Here is an 18645-nt window from a genome sequence, read left to right as displayed (position 1 = left end):
TTTTGAATTAATTAGATAAAGTAGGTGGAATACAAACAAGTGAAAAGGCATACAAATCCTACATGCTTAAAAACCAGTGGCCCTGGTTCTTTGTCAGGTAACTCATTTCACTTGATCAATCAAACACTTTGATAAATTTTATTGTGTACATAATCTGCTTAAACTACCTTAAATTAACCTACTCAGTCATAATTGTGATTTAAGATAGCAAGGCAACCAAGCAAAATGAATACTTCGTAAAATAAAGAGCTTCGTACTTAAACAAGTACACAAAACACATTCAGTGTCAGCTTGGAAAATATTTTGATGTGTTTTTTTAATTTGTGGTCTAGCTTACACAAGGAAAACAATGAAATTGGTACTCCATTAATTTAAGTGATTCACATGGAAACCAGAAAAGTAGTTCCTCATTAATTTAAGTGATTCAAATGGAAACCAGAAAAATAGTTCCTTATTAATTTGAACCAGAAAAATAGTTCCTTATTAATGTAATGTGATTCAGGGTTCAGTAGATGCCAGGCAATCTAGATATAGTATAATGAGTTTTGAAAAGTTATTATTAAGCAAGTCAAAAAATAATTTCTTGTAACTGATGTAGCAATTAAGATCTGGTTCTTATCATGGTATTTATGGTCTTACTTGCAAGAGCACAGGACACATGGAGTTGGAATGCACTCTGTCCTTGTCGCCAGTGATCATAAAAAGGTCTTGGAAGTATTGTAGAAAATGCCATTGCATAAACACTTTTGTCATTTCAGGACTGCCCTGATAACAGTAAAGACTTCAGAGAGCTGCAGTGTGAGGAACACAATCAGAAGCAATTCCGAGGACTATACTACAAATGGAGGGCCTACAGAGATCAACAAAACCTGGACCATGGTAATAACTATTGTATTTCTTTAAAGATGTCTATGAAGGGATTCTTTCATAGGTCCACAAGAGACATACATTGTCTCAATTCTATTGCAAATGGGTTACAATATTTATATATCATGGAAACTTTTACAATTGAACATTTTACTCTTTAGGTTTTATTCCTAATTGATAAAAAATTGTTTTCCCAAAGTGTTTTTATAAAAGTCCATGCTCGTGTTTTTTTTTTATTTTTTTAACCACTATTAGTATTGCTACTCTCAGTACATAGTCTATGGTGTTCAATTAACCAGTGATTGGTATATTAGACATACCTCCAGGCATAGTTTATATTTGCCATTTTCCTCTGACTAGCTGATTGTTGCAATAATGATTAGAACTCAGTGGAGGAGTTTTAATTCTAACAGTCAATAATAAGGATTAGAACTCAGTTGAGGCTTTGTAATTCTAACAGTCAATAATAATGAATAGAACTAAGGGAATGCTTTGTAATTCTCACAGTCAATAATAATGATTAGAATTCAGTCGAAGAGTTATAATTCTAACTGTGAGTCAATAATAATGAATCGAATTCAGTGGAGGCTTTGTAATTCTAACAGTCAATAATAAGGAATAGAACTGACTGGAGCCAGGCTTTGTATTTCTAACAGTCAATAATAATGAATAGAACTAAGGGAATGCTTTGTAATTCTAACAGTCAATAATAATGAATAGAACTCAGTGGAGGCTTTATAGTTCTAACAGTCAATATCCAGATCATCTAAATGGAGGAGTTAGATTTATTCCTTTCACAAAACTCAGATGAAATGTGGATGGATATTGATGTGGTCGGCCATATGGTCAGTAGAACATGGACACAATTGATGCCAATTTACATGTGTGTTTACACAAAAGAATGTAGAAAACCATGTCCCATTGATAATTTTGAAGAAGAAACCCCCCCAAATAAAATAGAAATTGAAATGAATTAATGTCTTGTATATGGGTGAACTCCCTAACATCAGGCTTTTGTGTGTGTGTGTTTCATTGAACTCCCTGACATCAGGCTTTGTTATGTGTGTTCCACTGAACTCCCTAACATCGGGCTTTGTGTGTGTTTCATCGAACTCCCTAACATTGGGCTTTTTGTTGTGTGTGTTTCATCGAACTCATGAACATCAGGCTTTGTCGTGGGTTTCATTGTACTCCCTAACATCGGGCTTTGTTGTGTGCATTTCATCATAGTTCCTAACATCAGTCTTTAATGTTGTCTGTGTTTCATAAAACTCTCTAACATCAGGATTTGTTGTGTGTGTTTCATCGAGCTCGCTAACATTGGGCTTTGTCGTGGGTTTCATTGTACTCCCTAACATCGGGCTTTGTTATGCATTTCATCGTACTCCCTAACAGCAGGTTTTGTTGTGTGTGTTTCATCAAACTCCCTAACATCAGACTTTGTTATGCATTTCATTGTCCTCCCTAACAGCGGGTTTTTGTTGTGTGTGTTCATCATTGATAGGAACAACTGTACTTGATTGCATTATTTTCAAGTTTGAAAGTTTGCACTTTAATGTTGGTCGCTTCATTGTCTTGATCTTTCAGACACCTGAGTGACTCCTTACTTTTAGTCACTGAGCTGAAGGAGGGGTGGGTGATGAAGTTTGTGAATAACAATAAAGAAATACAAAAACAGTGGTTGCCGATTTTTATCTTCTGATATATTAAGCACGTATTTCCAAGTTTGCATCAACATACTTCAGTAATAAAAAATTCAATCTCACAAATTGAGTAAAACTTTAAAAATATTATGAACAACAGTATACTTCTGAGCAGTAACTATTTACACTTTTGTTATATATTTTTAATTCATTGATGTCTATGGTAGCTTAAATAAAAGTTAGTTAAAATTAATGAGGATTAGAGTGTATCTAAAAAATATCAAAATCTTTTGGAATGAATTTCCTTTTACATGAATATGTTCTCAGGACACTTTAAACTTGATTTTCATGAATACTGAAATAAAACACAGGCTATTACTATTACAAACTTGAATACAAATATAAATATTGTCTACTGCAGTATAATTTATGCAGCATGGTAATTGAAAGCTATTCAGAATAATAAAACTTATTTGTAATAAACATATCACTAAAATTGAAACATGTGTCTATGTGAAATATTGAATGTTTTGGTGGAGGTCAACAGGTCGTCATGTCACATGATTCAGTAGGAGGAGTTATCTCAGGTAAGGTCAAATTTTGCATCAGATGATAGTACTTTCTCAAAATATTTTAAAGAAATTGAAACAGAAGTAAAATTATGTCTCAGTAATATGATTGGTATCTTAATGGTTTGAAATGGCATGTATCACTAATAAAACAGACATAAAATAGAATCTTTTACATTTTTGACCAGTATGCAAAAATCACACTTTCCTTGCATGACAAACTGTCTGAAAATGTACAAATGTTTCATTTTAAATGTTACTGACCCATTAATCTAAATTTGACACCAATACAAAACCTGTTTTATTGATCCATGATTACTATGTGAAGATGTTCATTGTATTTAAATGGCATTTTCTGCTTCCTTTCCTAAATGTCCTATTTTATCCATTCCCTCATTTTAGATTTCAATAGTGGCTACTCACTGATTTTGTTGACAAGAATCATTCACCAGAATTGGAAGAAAAACAAAGTATCTCAAATGTTTGTTTCAGCATATGTAAAGTGGTTTGGGGAGGGGGGATATACTAATATTCATCATTTGAGTAATCTAAAATATCCCATAAAATCCTTCTTCAAATCAACTGCATGGTCAAGAGCAACAGACAGAAAACAGATAAGCAGAACTTTACTAGTTGTCAGTTCTGCCAATCCAAGAAGATACGTTGTTCCATTTTTCATTCAATCATTCCTCCAGTGTCATGAAAAGATAACAGGATCCTTAATCAGAAATTTATTCAGAATTACCCAAAATTTCTTGTCTAGTTGATGACCGGTGTAAACTGTACTTGTAAAGCAGATGGAAATAATTTCTACTGTGCATTGTTCTTTATTTTCTTGTTGATGACCAGTGTAAACTATACTGTAAGGCAGATGGATACAATTTCTACTATGCACTATTTTTCTTGTCTAGTTGATGACCAGTGTAAGCTATACTGTAAGGCATATGGATACAATTTCTACTATGCACTGTTTTTCTTGTCTAGTTGATGACCAGTGTAAGCTGTACTGTAAGACATATGGATACAATTTCTACTATGCACTGTTTTTCTTGTCTAGTTGATGACCAGTGTAAGCTGTACTGTAAGACATATGGATAAAATTTCTACTATGCACTGTTTTTCTTGTCTAGTTGATGACCAGTGTAAGCTGTACTGTAAGACATATGGATACAATTTCTACTATGCACTGTTTTTCTTGTCTAGTTGATGACCAGTGTAAGCTGTACTGTAAGACATATGGATACAATTTCTACTATGCACTGTTTTTCTTGTCTAGTTGATGACCAGTGTAAGCTATACTGTAAGGCATATGGATACAATTTCTACTATGCACTGTTTTTCTTGTCTAGTTGATGACCAGTGTAAGCTGTACTGTAAGACATATGGATACAATTTCTACTATGCACTGTTTTTCTTGTCTAGTTGATGACCAGTGTAAGCTGTACTGTAAGACAGATGGATACAATTTCTACTATGCATTGTTTTTCTTGTCTAGTTGATGACCAGTGTAAGCTGTACTGTAAGACATATGGATAAAATTTCTACTATGCACTGTTTTTCTTGTCTAGTTGATGACCAGTGTAAGCTGTACTGTTAGGCAGATGGATAAAATTTCTACTATGCACTGTTTTTCTTGTCTAGTTGATGACCAGTGTAAGCTGTACTGTAAGGCAGATGGATAAAATTTCTACTATGCACTGTTTTTTCTTGTCTAGTTGATGACCAGTGTAAGCTGTACTGTAAGGCATATGGATGCAATTTTTACTATGCATTGTTTTTCTTGTCTAGTTGATGACCAGTGTAAGCTGTACTGTAAGGCAGACGGATACAATTTCTACTATGCACTCTCTGCACAAGTGATGGATGGAACTCGTTGTAACGACTTTACTGAACATGTTTGCATCCATGGCAAGTGTCAGGTATAGACTATATTCCATCCTTTATAAAGATATAATTTTTATATTTAATACTTCTGTCTGTCTGTCCTTCACTTGCTTATGAACTCCATCTACACCAATTAAAGGAGAATTATCACATTGATTGAAGAGAATGAGTAGATGGCATTGGACGTTTCATGTTCTGGATGCAGCCCCATTGGGGAGGATGGGGTGGGGGTCAAAGGTCACATTTTCATGGGTAATATGGTCTCTAAGTTAAACTTGAACTTCAGTCTAAACCAACAGAGGGAGGGTGATCATATTTTATATAATGATTTAGGAGGCAGACTAAAAGACCAATAAGGATTTGATTTCTGAATGTGGCTCAGAGACATTGGGGTGGGGCACAAAGTGCAGGTCTTTCCCATAGTTTTTATCCTGTTCTTATTTTATTTATTTATTTATTGGACTCTGATGGTACAGGTTCTGAAAAAAAAAAGATTTATAATAAAGAGTGCAATAGACATGTATTTCAGCAAACTGCATTTCTTTAATGAGGATTCCTTATAAAAAGCCACAACATACTTCCTGTCCCTCCTTTGAAATTACATTTTCTTATAAAGTGGAAGTGCTTTATGGGTTTGTTGATTAATCCTACAGGGGTAGGTAATTTATTCATGGATGGATGGATTGATGAATAGATTCATGGAGGCATGCATGTATGTGTGTGTATGAAAACAAGGGTCTTTTTAATTTCATTGAGAAGAGTTATGGACCTAGATGGCTTTTCTCCTAATCTTATGATTCTGCAACTTAACTTTACATATGGTAAAAAAATAATTAAATCAATTGATTACAAATTAAATTTGCACTATATTAATTACTTATCTTCAAAGGCATGTTGAGGTATGCTTATTTTAAATTTTCAGGCTATTCTGAACCTCAGGAATGTACACAGTGTAATGGACACACAGTGTAATGTACACAGTGTAATGTACACACAGTGTAATGTATGCACATGGATTTCATCATTTGAATTTAACATTTCTAGGATCTCCATGCAGCAAAAGAAATACAAAAAGTATATACACCATGGTATTGGCTTTGTGGCTAATAATGATTCAGCAACAACTTAATGTACCATTTTCAGGGAGATTTCTTAATTTAATAACACATTATTAAAGGATTAAATTTTGAATCATTAGCATTTTATTCTTATAGGTTACTGCATTTGTATGGGAAAATATGAACGAGTTTTTTGGATGGAATACTGCATGACCTTGGGAGTGCAGTATATCCATCCAACAAAACGAGTTCATATTTTCCCATACAAATGCAGTAACCTTTTTATTATATGCTCATTTTCTTATTCTACCTAAGGCTTATAAACAAAATACACTACAAGAAACAACATAAATGAATGTATGCTGTAAAAAAAATAAAAAATGAGCATATAATAATATGCAATATTAAATGGTCATAGTTTTGTTTGAAACACATTTGAATTGTCATTGTCATCAGGTTGTGTAAGAAAATCTGTGAGTGGCTATTACTCAAAATTGATGACCAATTAAAGTATATCTTATATGGTCTAACATTTATCAAATAAACATCACTGTGTGTTGCATGAAGTGAAAACATTGGTACTAAAGGCATAACAGCAAACTTTTCTGCAGAAGAACATTTTATTAATCTATTTTTAGGGAAAATTATAATTGAAAGTTAGGTTAATTGGCTTTTATAAGCAATTTCTGATTATTTTGATTCATTGTCACACCATTAGCTATAATGTCAGCATCATTCAGTGAATCTCATGTATAATATTACAGCCCATTGGTTGTGACTTAATTGTTGGTTCAGGCTCAAATCAAGACAGGTGTGGGGTATGTATGGGAGATAACTCCACTTGCGAAGTAGTAAGGAGCACATTCACATCACAGCCAAAGAAAAATAGTAAGTCTTTTATTAATGTACCTGATACAAAATGTATTCTTTTATTAATGTACCTGATACAAAATGTATTCTTTTATTAAAGTATTTGATACAAAATGTATTCTTTTATTAATGTACCTGACACAAAATGTATTCTTTTATTAATGTACCTGATACAAAATGTATTCTTTTATTAAAGTATTTGATACAAAATGTATTCTTTTATTAATGTATCTGATGCAAAATGTATTCTTCTATTATTATTTCCCCTAATACAGAATGTATTCTTTTATTATTGTACCTGATACAAAATGTATTTTTTTATTAATGTACCTGATACAAAATGTATTCTTTTATTAATGTACCTGATACAAAAAATGTGTTCTTTTATTAATGTACTTGATAAATGAGGAGATCTGTTTTAATTTATTTTTTAAGGACAAGTAAAAGAAAGGATTAATTAAATGTTTTAGGTCGATTCAAGAATTAAATATAAAGAATATGAATCATTGAATCCTCTTTAGAAAGAAGTATTAGATTTTCACTGAGAGATATTCATTTTTCCATTGAATGCATCTGAAGAAATAATAGAAAGTTAGATTTTGAATTTTTGGAAAGTCATTAGGTTTTGTAACTCTGCTTTTAGCTTATTTTCCTGTGGTTGTGATTCCCAAAGGAGCCCACAATATAGAAATCCAGGAATTAGCTGTCTCTCCTAACAACTACCTTGTTTTGCGGGACATCTATGGAAAATACTACCTGAATGGCAACTGGCATTTGAGCTGGGAGGGGGTCTACAGAATTGGAGGCACCAAGTTTGTGTACAGAAGAAGTTACAACAAACCAGAGTCACTGAAGGCTGAGGGTCCACTTCAGGAGGACTTGGTATTGGAGGTACATAGTGAATGTTTTTGGTCTCATTCATATCTTAAAGTGGTCTCATTGTTGTTCCTCATTTTAATGAAAGAAAAATTAATGTACTAGAGTTGATTAACCTTTGGCACAACATTCATTACAAAAAGCAATATGTAATACACAAATAATCCACATTTCTATACCCTTCAAATTTAAACCTTGTTACATAATGCATTAATCATTTATTATTATTAGTTTTTGTTAGGAGCTGGCTTTCTTCTCAGGTAGGCATTTTCTTTTTATTGTAAATATATTTGTAGATGATGAGAATTTGTTTCCGATGATCTATATTACATGACTTTAAAATTCAAATGTTTAAATTTCAAATTCAGATGTTTCAAATTTAAAATTCAAATTTGTTTCTGATGATCTATATTATATGACTTTAAAATTTGAATATTTAAATTTAAAATTCAAGTGTTTCAAATTTAAAATTTAAATGTTTCAAATTTAAAATTCAAATGTTTCAAATTTAAAATTCAAATATTTAAATTTAAAATTCAAATGTTTCAAATTTAAAATTCAAATGTTTAAATTTAAAATTCAAATGTTTCAAATTTAAAATTCAAAATTCAAATGTTTCAAATTTAAAATTCAAATGTTTAAATTCAGTATTGATAATTAAAAGGATATATTAGTTCCATTCTACCATTAGATATGACATAAAATATCAGAGATGAAATAAGCTTTCTGTAGCAAACAAGTATATATATATATATATATATATATATATATATATATATATATATATATATATATATATATATATATGCTTGCATACATTAATATACTATATATACTTGCATACATTAATATACTATATATGCTTGCATACATTAATATACTATATATGCTTGCATATAAGTTGGATCCAACTGCAAACAACATAAACCCACATCTGCCACTGCATAATGCACTAGCAGATCTGGATATATGCTGTTCCTTCTACTTATTAGTCCAAACAAAGTGCAATTGACCCAGATTTGCTGGTGCATCATGCAATGACAGATCTGTGTCTCTGCAGTTTGCAGTAGATCTGATGTATATGTGAGTATAGACACTATCACAATTTTCAAGGCTGAGAGCAAAGTGTTAAATGAATCAGATGGTAGGCTTGTTTTTGTGGTCAGTTTCATTTCAAATTTCTAGGCTATTTTGAAGAGTAAAAAAGAAAGACTGTAAAAGGTAGACAAAATTTGTTTTCAGCTTTGCTGTGACAAAAGTCGCAGAAAGTTAAGACAATACATAGGTTAATTTCAGTAGCTTATTACCCAGCAGGCTGGCATCAATTCAGGGCATAAGTCTAAAAGACTTCTTATGTCAGCTTGGTCCTATATCAAACTGCTGCCAATCTGACACCTGGACATTGGTTGCCATGGCACCCATCTTGAAATTCTTGTTACTGCAACTCTTGAACAGAAAATCATATTTTCACCAGCGAAACTTCTGATGATATGTTGTTAATCTGATGTCCAATATGGCTGCCATGGTTGGCCAGCTTGAAAATACTGTTATTACTATTCCTCTTAAATGAATGGTGATAACGAACATTAATGTTTTGTCCAAAAGTCTTTGTATAATATCTAGCTGGTCCTAAAAATCATGCAAATCTTAACACCTAATATGGCTGAAATGATGGCCATATTGAAATCTTTTTATAGCTGCACTTCTTCATTGCATAAGCATATCGATACAGGGTTTTCATCGAAAGACTTCACATGTTATCTAGTTGGTCCTAAATGAAAACAGTGCCTATCTTACCTTCAATGTTGCTGCTGTAGCCAGTGTCTTGAAAATCTTGTTATTGCTACAGAATATCAGCGATGGTTTCAGCTCTCAACAGTTAAAGAGAAGAGTAGTTTTCATCTTTGATTCCTGGAAAGTGTTTTTGGCCAGTAGAGTATAGTTTCGCATGGAGGTGGAAATTCTCTTCCCCCTTTCCTTAAATGTTTAGAATAAACTCTAATCATGTTCCCCAAATAAAATGAATATATGCAAATAACGATCCTCAGGCAGGTTAAGGTAGCTTATCAAGCAGAAAACCAGTCTCCATGATTGTTTTATATCATGTTAAATGCAGAATCCTTAGCTCTTGACTCCAGACTGATTCTAACATTTTATATTCATCAATTAGTGATAATGTCCCTAATGTTACAAAATCTTACAAGATTCCCATATCACTGAGATCTGGAAGATTTTTGCAGGATAAAATCACAGATATGTCATCTAACATTATGAAATTCCAGGATCATATGTTAGCACATTTACAGAGTAAAAAAGTTCTGAAGTCTGACCGTGTGATACTCTTGAACTTCCAGATTTGGCATAAATCAATTTAGCTCACCTTCTAATGCCCAAGTGCAGATAAATAATGAATCATAATGCCTTCATACTGTAGATATGCTGAGAAATGGTTGATGAACATAGCTGTGAAATTTCTTGATGATGCCTGTTGTTTTAATGATTTTGACCATTCTGTAAATCCCATTATTTTGTGACATCATGGACCTTAATAACAATATTGAACATCAAAATCAATGAATCAGAAATTGGCGTCAAGAACTAATGCATCCTCAACTAAAACCCTTTTTGATTTCTTGGATTGTAGGTGTTGATCCAAGCAGAGAATCCAGGTATAGAGTACAGCTTCTCTGTCCCTCGTCAGGAGAACCACATCCCACCCATACCACAGCACAACTATACCTGGAGTGTTATAGTGACAGAGTGTAGCAAGGCCTGTGCAGGAGGTATATGGGCCACATTTCTGATCATTTAGATACTGTAGAATAAAGAGGCTTGCAAAAACTATTGTGAATTCACAACAATCTTCTTTTTTAGATGTGTTAAATAAACACGAGTTGAGCCACTGTCTCACAAATCCAGCCCTCCCAAGTTAATTTTTTTTCAGCATATCGTTTACATGTTTTTTTTAATATGCAATTTAAAAAAATGCTAATAATTTATCTGCTTGTTGAGATGGAAGTCAGGTGAGAGTGGTGTCCCCTTGGATAGAGGGATTGGCACCATATTCACTAAGTAACCAAATACTACCTTTGCTTGCGCTGTTTCACTAGTTTGAATGATCTTTCCATTTCATTTCAGTGGTCAATCTTTTTTGTAAGCTATACCAAGTAAAAGATCATTTTTGTAATTTTCTGGCATTTAACTTCATTAATAGCATCCATTTCACAATAAGCTCAATGTAGAGCTTTACTGTTTTCACTTCTATATGCTTTTATTTTGCTACCTCTAATTATGAGTATCAACATCTATTGGCACAGTTAAATGTGGGGTGTGTAGGACACAATCTGGCTTAAAATAGTCACCCCACCCAAAAGATGTCATTTAAATAATCACCCCAGCCAAGCTGCATGAGATGTCATTTAAATAATCACTTCATCCAAACTGCATGAGATGTCATTTAAATAATCACCTCACCCAAACTGCATGAGATTTCATTTAAATAATCACCCTATCCAAACTGCATGAGATGTCATTTAAATAATCACCCCACCCAAACTGCATGAGATGTCATTTCAATAATCACATCATCCAAACTGCATGAGATGTCATTTAAATAATCAAACCAACCCAAGCTGCATGAGATGTCATTTAAATAATCACATCACCCAAGCTGCATGTGATGTCATTTAAATAATCACTTCATCCAAACTGCATGAGATGTCATTTAAATAATCACCTCACCCAAACTGCATGAGATGTCATTTAAATAATCACCCTATCCAAACTGCATGAGATGTCATTTAAATAATCACCCTATCCAAACTGCATGAGATGTCATTTAAATAATCAACCAACCCAAGCTGCATGAGATGTCTTTTAAATAATCACTCCAACCCAAACTGCATGAGATGTCATTTCAATAATCACCTCATCCAAACTGCATGAGATGTCATTTAAATAATCAACCAACCCAAGCTGCATGAGATGTCTTTTAAATAATCACTCCAACCCAAACTGCATGAGATGTCATTTCAATAATCACCCTATCCAAACTGCATGAGATGTCATTTAAATAATCACCCCACCCAAACTGCATGAGATGTCATTTAAATAATCACCCTATCCAAACTGCATGAGATGTCATTTAAATAATCAACCAACCCAAGCTGCATGAGATGTCTTTTAAATAATCACCTCATCCAAGCTGCATGAGATGTCATTTAAATAATCACCTCATCCATGCTGCATGAGATGTCACTTAAATTATGATGCTTGCTGTCACTGATGCTTCATACAACCTTGCAAAAATACTTGTATTTGAGAAATTACCTTGCAAACTCTTTGAATTTTGAAAAGTTGGTTTTATTATTTAAAAAATCTTGAATTTGTTGAAAAGCTTCTTGAATTTTTCTTTAATCTTGTTTAAGTTATTTAAAATAAAATTCAACAACTGAATAAAATATATCTCTTATTAAATTAAGAGACAAATGGATTTAAGGGCAGGTTTTCATTATGCTTGTAAGTTGGTATAGCTACAAGAAAATTGTATGCTTTTTCATTCCAGAAAGACAATAATAAAATTCAGGTCAGAAATGCATTGGTATGACTATTCTCCTTGTGCAATAATTCTTTATTAGTTAGGCCCCTCTCAATAAAACTAGACATTCCTGTTTAAAAGCCACTTTTACCTACACTGCAGTAAAAAGTTGTTATCCCCATGCTGAACACTTGGTGGAAATTCACAAAACTTTGTAGTTATGCTGCCCATGGGACAAGAGGGATTCAGCCTTAGCTCTCACCCCTAAAGTCCCTGTGAGAGGGTCAAAGGTCACATGTACACATTTTTAAATAAAATGACATTTTATATGCCATCGTAGCTGGAAGAGTATGTGTATGTTTAGGATTTTTTGTGTAGCTATAACAATTTTTTAGTCATATTGCTACAATGTCTGCAGTGTGGCAGCTTATAGTGATGCCTAGCACTGGGGCATCGTGTTGCAGACATGTAGCATGATGTCCCACCATTCACATTATCCTGACAACAGGCTGACCATTCCTAACACTAACCTCTTAATGCTGAGCGCCTAGCGAGGCAGCTGTTAGCTGGGGATCGAACCCACGACCTCCCGCATCTCAGGCAGATGCGCTAACCACTAGGCCACCTTAGCAGTCAGAGCTGGAAGATACATCATATGTATTACAGATTTTGCATTTCCACCCCTGGGTCACTATTTCAGTATGGGGGTGAGTACCTGGCATGTCAGCTCCCTAGTACACTCCTGTTGACAAGCTATTCATCTGTTAAATTTTTTTTCCAGAAGGATATTGCCATACAAGAGGAGAGAGTGGTAATTTTAACAATTAATTGGTAACTTTTTATGTCTTCTGTACAGGTGAGCAGGTGGTGACAGCTCATTGCTACAGAAGCCATGGAGAAGAAGTGGACACCAGATACTGTGACATCAAACAAAAGCCTGGCATTGGGGTGTTTAGCTGTAACATACAGCCATGTAAACCAAGGTTTGAATATCTTTTAACTTATCCATGTTTCCTAATGGTGATCTAGTGCAGGGTGGTCCAATTTGGCCCGAAATTGGGCAATACATATGATATGTTATAATAATAATACAGTAATTATATAACTGACTTGTTCTATAATCATCGGCCGAAAAAAAGACCTGCAGGCCAGAGGAATCCTTTTGTAGAAACAAGTCAAACAAAATCTGTTGAAACTATATGAGGGTACTTTTCAAGATGGAAAAAATGCCTCTAAAGAGTGATCAAATTTCATCATGTCTTTTATGATATGTGGGTAATTTTATTGTTGTTATGTGTCATAGTTTTTATCACAGAAGTAACTCTAGCAGTGATTGTTGATTTTCAAATTCAGGATCTGAGCAGCAGCAGATCCAGAAATATTGTTTGGAGGTGGGGGGGGGTAAACAAGTAGGTGAGGGGTCTGAAGAACAATTCACCCTAGAGGGGTCCCAGGGGCAATGCCACCTACATTTTAAACATTTCCAGGGCATAATTTTAATCACATAATTCTAATGAAAACTTGCTCTAGCAAAAACCCTGGTTGTTTTACGCTCAGGAGGCGGGCAGAAGAGGCATGTAGGCTCTGTCCTCCACCCACCCTTACCTTCACTATGGATTTACTTCTGATGGAAGTTGTATGCAAAATTCACCAAAAGAGATTGGCCAGCAAGTTTTTTTTGGTGACTTTTTAGTAAACTACTCTCTCCCCATGATGCAGAACTATTTGTATAGATTTTGCTTTAAAACATGATAGTTGTTGTTGTAGGTTTTAACACCATTTTTCAGCACAAGATAGGCTATACATGGCAGCCAGTATTAATGGTGGAGGATGAACCCGGGAAGAAACCCGGAAAGAACCACCAACCCACGAGAAGCTACTGGCTAGCTTTCTCACATACCCACATTAGCCGAATTAGAGACTCGAACCCACACAGAAAGAGGTGAGATGGCAGTGATCTGTAACGGAGAGTGTAAAACATAATAGAAAAATGAGATTGGTATGGGATGTAAAAATGAGCAACGAAAATGTGTTAAGATTTTTGTTCTTAAAAACAGTAACAGAAAAGAATGAATATCAACAAGTTTTGTAAGATTCAACAAATAATTTTTTTCTCTAGAATACAAAGTGAAAATGAGAACAAAAAAAGTATTGAGAATTAAATTCCAAAATAATCCTAGAATTACAGACACAAGTCCTAATAATTTAAAGTTCTGAATAAACTTTAATGGAAATCCAAATTAAATCCAATGCTGAAGGAGTTGATGTTTGTGGCAGCCTGTATTGTGTTGTCATACCAATAGTCTTTTGTTGAAACACAGTAATATTATTCTTGGTTTGAATTCATATAAATTCCAGTGAATGTCTCTGCCCAAGAATATTATTTTTTTCTGAGCGCTGTATTTCAAGAGAAAAAACCCACTGAATTAAATAAAGTGTGACCCCGCTATAACGTGGTAGTTGTGAGCCATAGAACCTGACTGTGTTATAGACCGAACTGTGTTATAAGCAGCCAGGTCAGTTAGCTGAAGAAAATGATGCATGTACCCCAAAAACTTTGCACAGGGGTTGGGTGTTGGTAATAAATGCGGGCGGTAAAATACATGCTTCATTGGCACAGTTACCATCTTAAATCGATGCATATTAAATGGGAACTACACCTTTAGTGAAATTAGAGAATGCATATTTAATATTTTACTTTATTCAGAGAACCACGGATTGATACATATATGTGTGTACTGTTTATATATACATGTCTAATGTATAGCATGAATTGAGTATCAACACCATGTAATCACCTGCGAATCTCATCACATACATTGAATCCACAAGTAATTCCATCTAAAATATGCACACACACAGATTTAAAATATTCAATAATTTTGTCACAGGTCACATAGGTTTGAATTCAGTAGATAAACATAGCCCAATCACGTAATGAATGATGAAGCACATTTGCTTTTCAGTACGTCCTAAGTCGGTAAAAGTTAGTTTGCATTTTAAGCCACCATTGGTAGCGTTCGTAAGCATTAACCTTTTCCCAGCAAAGAGGAAAATTTCACAGCACATTAAACTTGTTCCAGTCACATTGGAAAATGAAAAAATTAATCAGATTCCATTGCTTTTATTTAAGTTTGATACTGACTTCCTTTGAAGAAAAGTTCTTTGTTTTTATTGAAGATTGTAGTTGGCTTTCTTTGATGAAAGGTGCATGGGTTTTGAAGTCACCACTAAAGAACAGCTTTGAAGAACCAAAGAAATGCCTGTTTCTTATTGTGGCGGCAATATCAAACAGTTGTATTGCATGAATGAGACTGATTTTTTTTCCATTTGCTTAGTACATTTTCATGACAGTCGGTGCTTCAAAGGTAATATCTTTTCTTTGAAATTTCAGTAAACTATTTTATCTGGGTACATTTTTAAAAAAGGATTAGGCCGTCGTTTGGTTGATTGTAGTTACTGTTTCTCCCTGCTTATTGAATAGACCAACAAGTAAGATGGTTTTTTTTAAAATAACATTTGTGGTAGTGGAGTGATGCAGCCTTCCACACATGCATCAGAAATTTAACAACGGGTCAATGGACAATAGAGATGCAGGTGTTCTAGTCTGATGACAGGGATTATTACAGAAAATGTGAGTGTTCTGAAGGATTTAATTCTGAGTGAAAAGAAGAGGAATTTTACTTACCATCCACACACAAATGTCAGTCTATGTAAATATGTTAATTACTAGCGAGCGGCTGGTTGATCTCCGCTACCAGAAATGTCAACAATAACAAAAGCGGATATCTCACAACATACAGTACTCATGCTCAGTGTCAACGTAAGCAGATTATGATATAACAATGCACTGTTAAGATGGTTTGTCAATATGGACAAAGAGATTCTTTATGTAACAATAGATAAATTTCAGTGCATTTTATATCAAGTTTGCGGCTTCCTTTCATGGGGCCTTTGAATTTCTCCACTCCAAACCAACAGTTGTATATACAAGTTTAAACCGCAGTGCTGTTGCCAATAAAAAAAATTGCCAGATGGTATATTTTGCTGCCAATGAGGAAAATAAGATCGCAGTTTGTGACATTGGCAAAGCCCTCTGTGATCCCAGAATAAACTTTTTACATGTTATTTTTCAGTTTTAAGAAGAACAAGCTTTTTCATGTACAAGAAAAATACATATAAAATTTCAGTGGCCACACCATGATCATCTTGTATTATTCATGTGTGATCTCCCCAAAATGATAATAAACTTTTTACATTTTTGTTTCATACTTTTAAGAAAGTATTTTTCTTTTTCATGTATGAGAAAAATACATGTATATAAAATTTCGGGAGCCATGCCACAACCATATTATATCTGAATTCGTGTTATAACGGAGCATGTTATAGCGGGGTCAGACTGTAATTTGAAGAAATAATTTCCAGCCCAAATGAACTTCTGGACACTACAATAATACAGAACTGATTCTGCTAGATCTTAAAGCATGAATGAATAATCTTTCCAGTAACAAGATTATATAGTCTTCCCCTTGACCTCAGGTCACAATAAACATTTTCTATATATAAAAAAATTCTAATGGAAAAAACTCTCTAGAAAGTTCCTATTGTTTACATAATAAAATGTTAGTTATTATTAGAAAGTCTGTTACTAAAGTTATAATATATAACCTGGACTATGTCAGATACACCAGATAAATTGTAGGGAAATTCCAGTAACCTAGATCCAGACCAAAATAAACATATTTACTTCTATTAATAATGATCCTAATATTAACCCAAACACAAAGAGAATATTTTAGCTTGTATTAGATGTTTACAGAATAAAATAAAAAAAATCAGCAATTCAGGTCAGATAGAAAATAAACTTGATTTTGGACAAGGGTAAGTCCAACATACATTTTTTACATTAGAAAATAAGGAAATAAAAAATAAAAATAAAAATAAAACTAACTTACAAACAATGCAGAAAAATACACATAACAAAATGTCACATTCTACATAGATTGTTGCCTAGTGAGATTGGTGTGGGATATAAAAATAAACACCCAAAATGTCACACTATTATTTGTTTTTAGCCCAGTGAGACTGGTGTTTTCGTTTCATTCATTCATTTCTTCTGTAAACTGGCTGGTCGTAGGGGCACCACTGATGACTTTGTGACAGTCTCTGTCCATTTTGTCCACTGCACTTTGGGACTTTGCAAAGACCTTACCTGTCCACTTCTTGTTGTTATCTTCCCATCAGTATTTTTTGAAGACATAGATAATGTTTTAAGTACTTGGTCCAATCTGTTTCTGTCAGTAGAAATGCCACTGTAAAATCTGGTAGAGTTAAATGTGCCAACAACATGATTGGATCACAATTGAGATTTTAGATACCATAAAAGAAAGAGATAAATTGAAATCCCAAAGAAATGACCAAGTTTACAGGCAAAAGAGAATTATGTTATATAAAAGATAATCTTAAAAATTATATAATGCAAAAGCCACAGGAGATAAAATAGAAATAATCCAAAATTCAGAGTGTTACTGAGATAATAGAATAATAAAAAATCTAGAGTGTTACTGAGACAAGTGGGTAATAGCTTACTGTGGAACGATCATATCTAGATACTTGGTGTACAAGAGGATAATAGCTTACTGTGGAATGCCTGTATCAAGATACTTGGTGCACAAGTGGATAATAGCTTACTGTGGAATGTTCATATCTAGATCCTTGGTGTACAAGTGGATAATACCTTGCTGTGGAATGATCATATGTAGATCCTTGGTGTACAAGTGGATAATAGCATAATGTGGAATGATCATATCAAGATACTTGGTGTACAAGTGGATAATAGCTTATTGTGGAATGATCATATCTAGATCCTTGGTGTACAAGTGGATAACAGCTTAATGTGGAATGATCATATCTAGATCCTTGGTGTACAAGTGGATAATAGCTTACTGTGGAATGATCATATCTAGATCCTTGGTGTACAAGTGGATAATACCTTGCTGTGGAATGATCATATCTAGACACTTGGTGTACAAGTGGATAATAGCTTACTGTGGAATGATCATATCTAGATCCTTGGTGTACAAGTGGATAATAGCTTACTGTGGAATGATCATATCTAGATACTTGGTGTACAAGTGGATAATAGCTTACTGTGGAATGATCATATCTAGATCCTTGGTGTACAAGTGGATAATAGCTTACTGTGGAATGATCATATCTAGACACTTGGTGTACAAGTGGATAATAGCTTAATGTGGAATGATCATATCAAGATCCTTGGTGTACAAGTGGATAATAGCTTACTGTGGAATGATCATATCAAGATCCTTGGTGTACAAGTG

At 33.8% G+C, this 18645-nt stretch overlaps 1 protein-coding gene across 1 annotated transcript in view; it reads left to right on the top strand.

Moving 5' to 3' along the window:
• The window catches only part of LOC149785838 (A disintegrin and metalloproteinase with thrombospondin motifs 16-like), a 172387-nt gene that overhangs the window by 134840 nt on the left and 18902 nt on the right, over nucleotides 1-18645 (top strand). The window contains exons 14-19 of the mRNA XM_089931138.1: nucleotides 759-879; nucleotides 4868-4998; nucleotides 6786-6909; nucleotides 7535-7782; nucleotides 10412-10550; nucleotides 13161-13287. Of these exons, the coding sequence (XP_089787264.1) occupies nucleotides 759-879; nucleotides 4868-4998; nucleotides 6786-6909; nucleotides 7535-7782; nucleotides 10412-10550; nucleotides 13161-13287 (890 nt within the window). The remainder of the gene's footprint in view (nucleotides 1-758; nucleotides 880-4867; nucleotides 4999-6785; nucleotides 6910-7534; nucleotides 7783-10411; nucleotides 10551-13160; nucleotides 13288-18645) is intronic.

This window comes from Sinohyriopsis cumingii, chromosome 13 (assembly GCF_028554795.1).
Source record: "Sinohyriopsis cumingii isolate HCF-2022 chromosome 13, ASM2855479v2, whole genome shotgun sequence".
Classification (NCBI taxonomy): domain Eukaryota; kingdom Metazoa; phylum Mollusca; class Bivalvia; order Unionida; family Unionidae; genus Sinohyriopsis; species Sinohyriopsis cumingii.
This window is presented reverse-complemented; position numbering and strand designations above follow the sequence as displayed.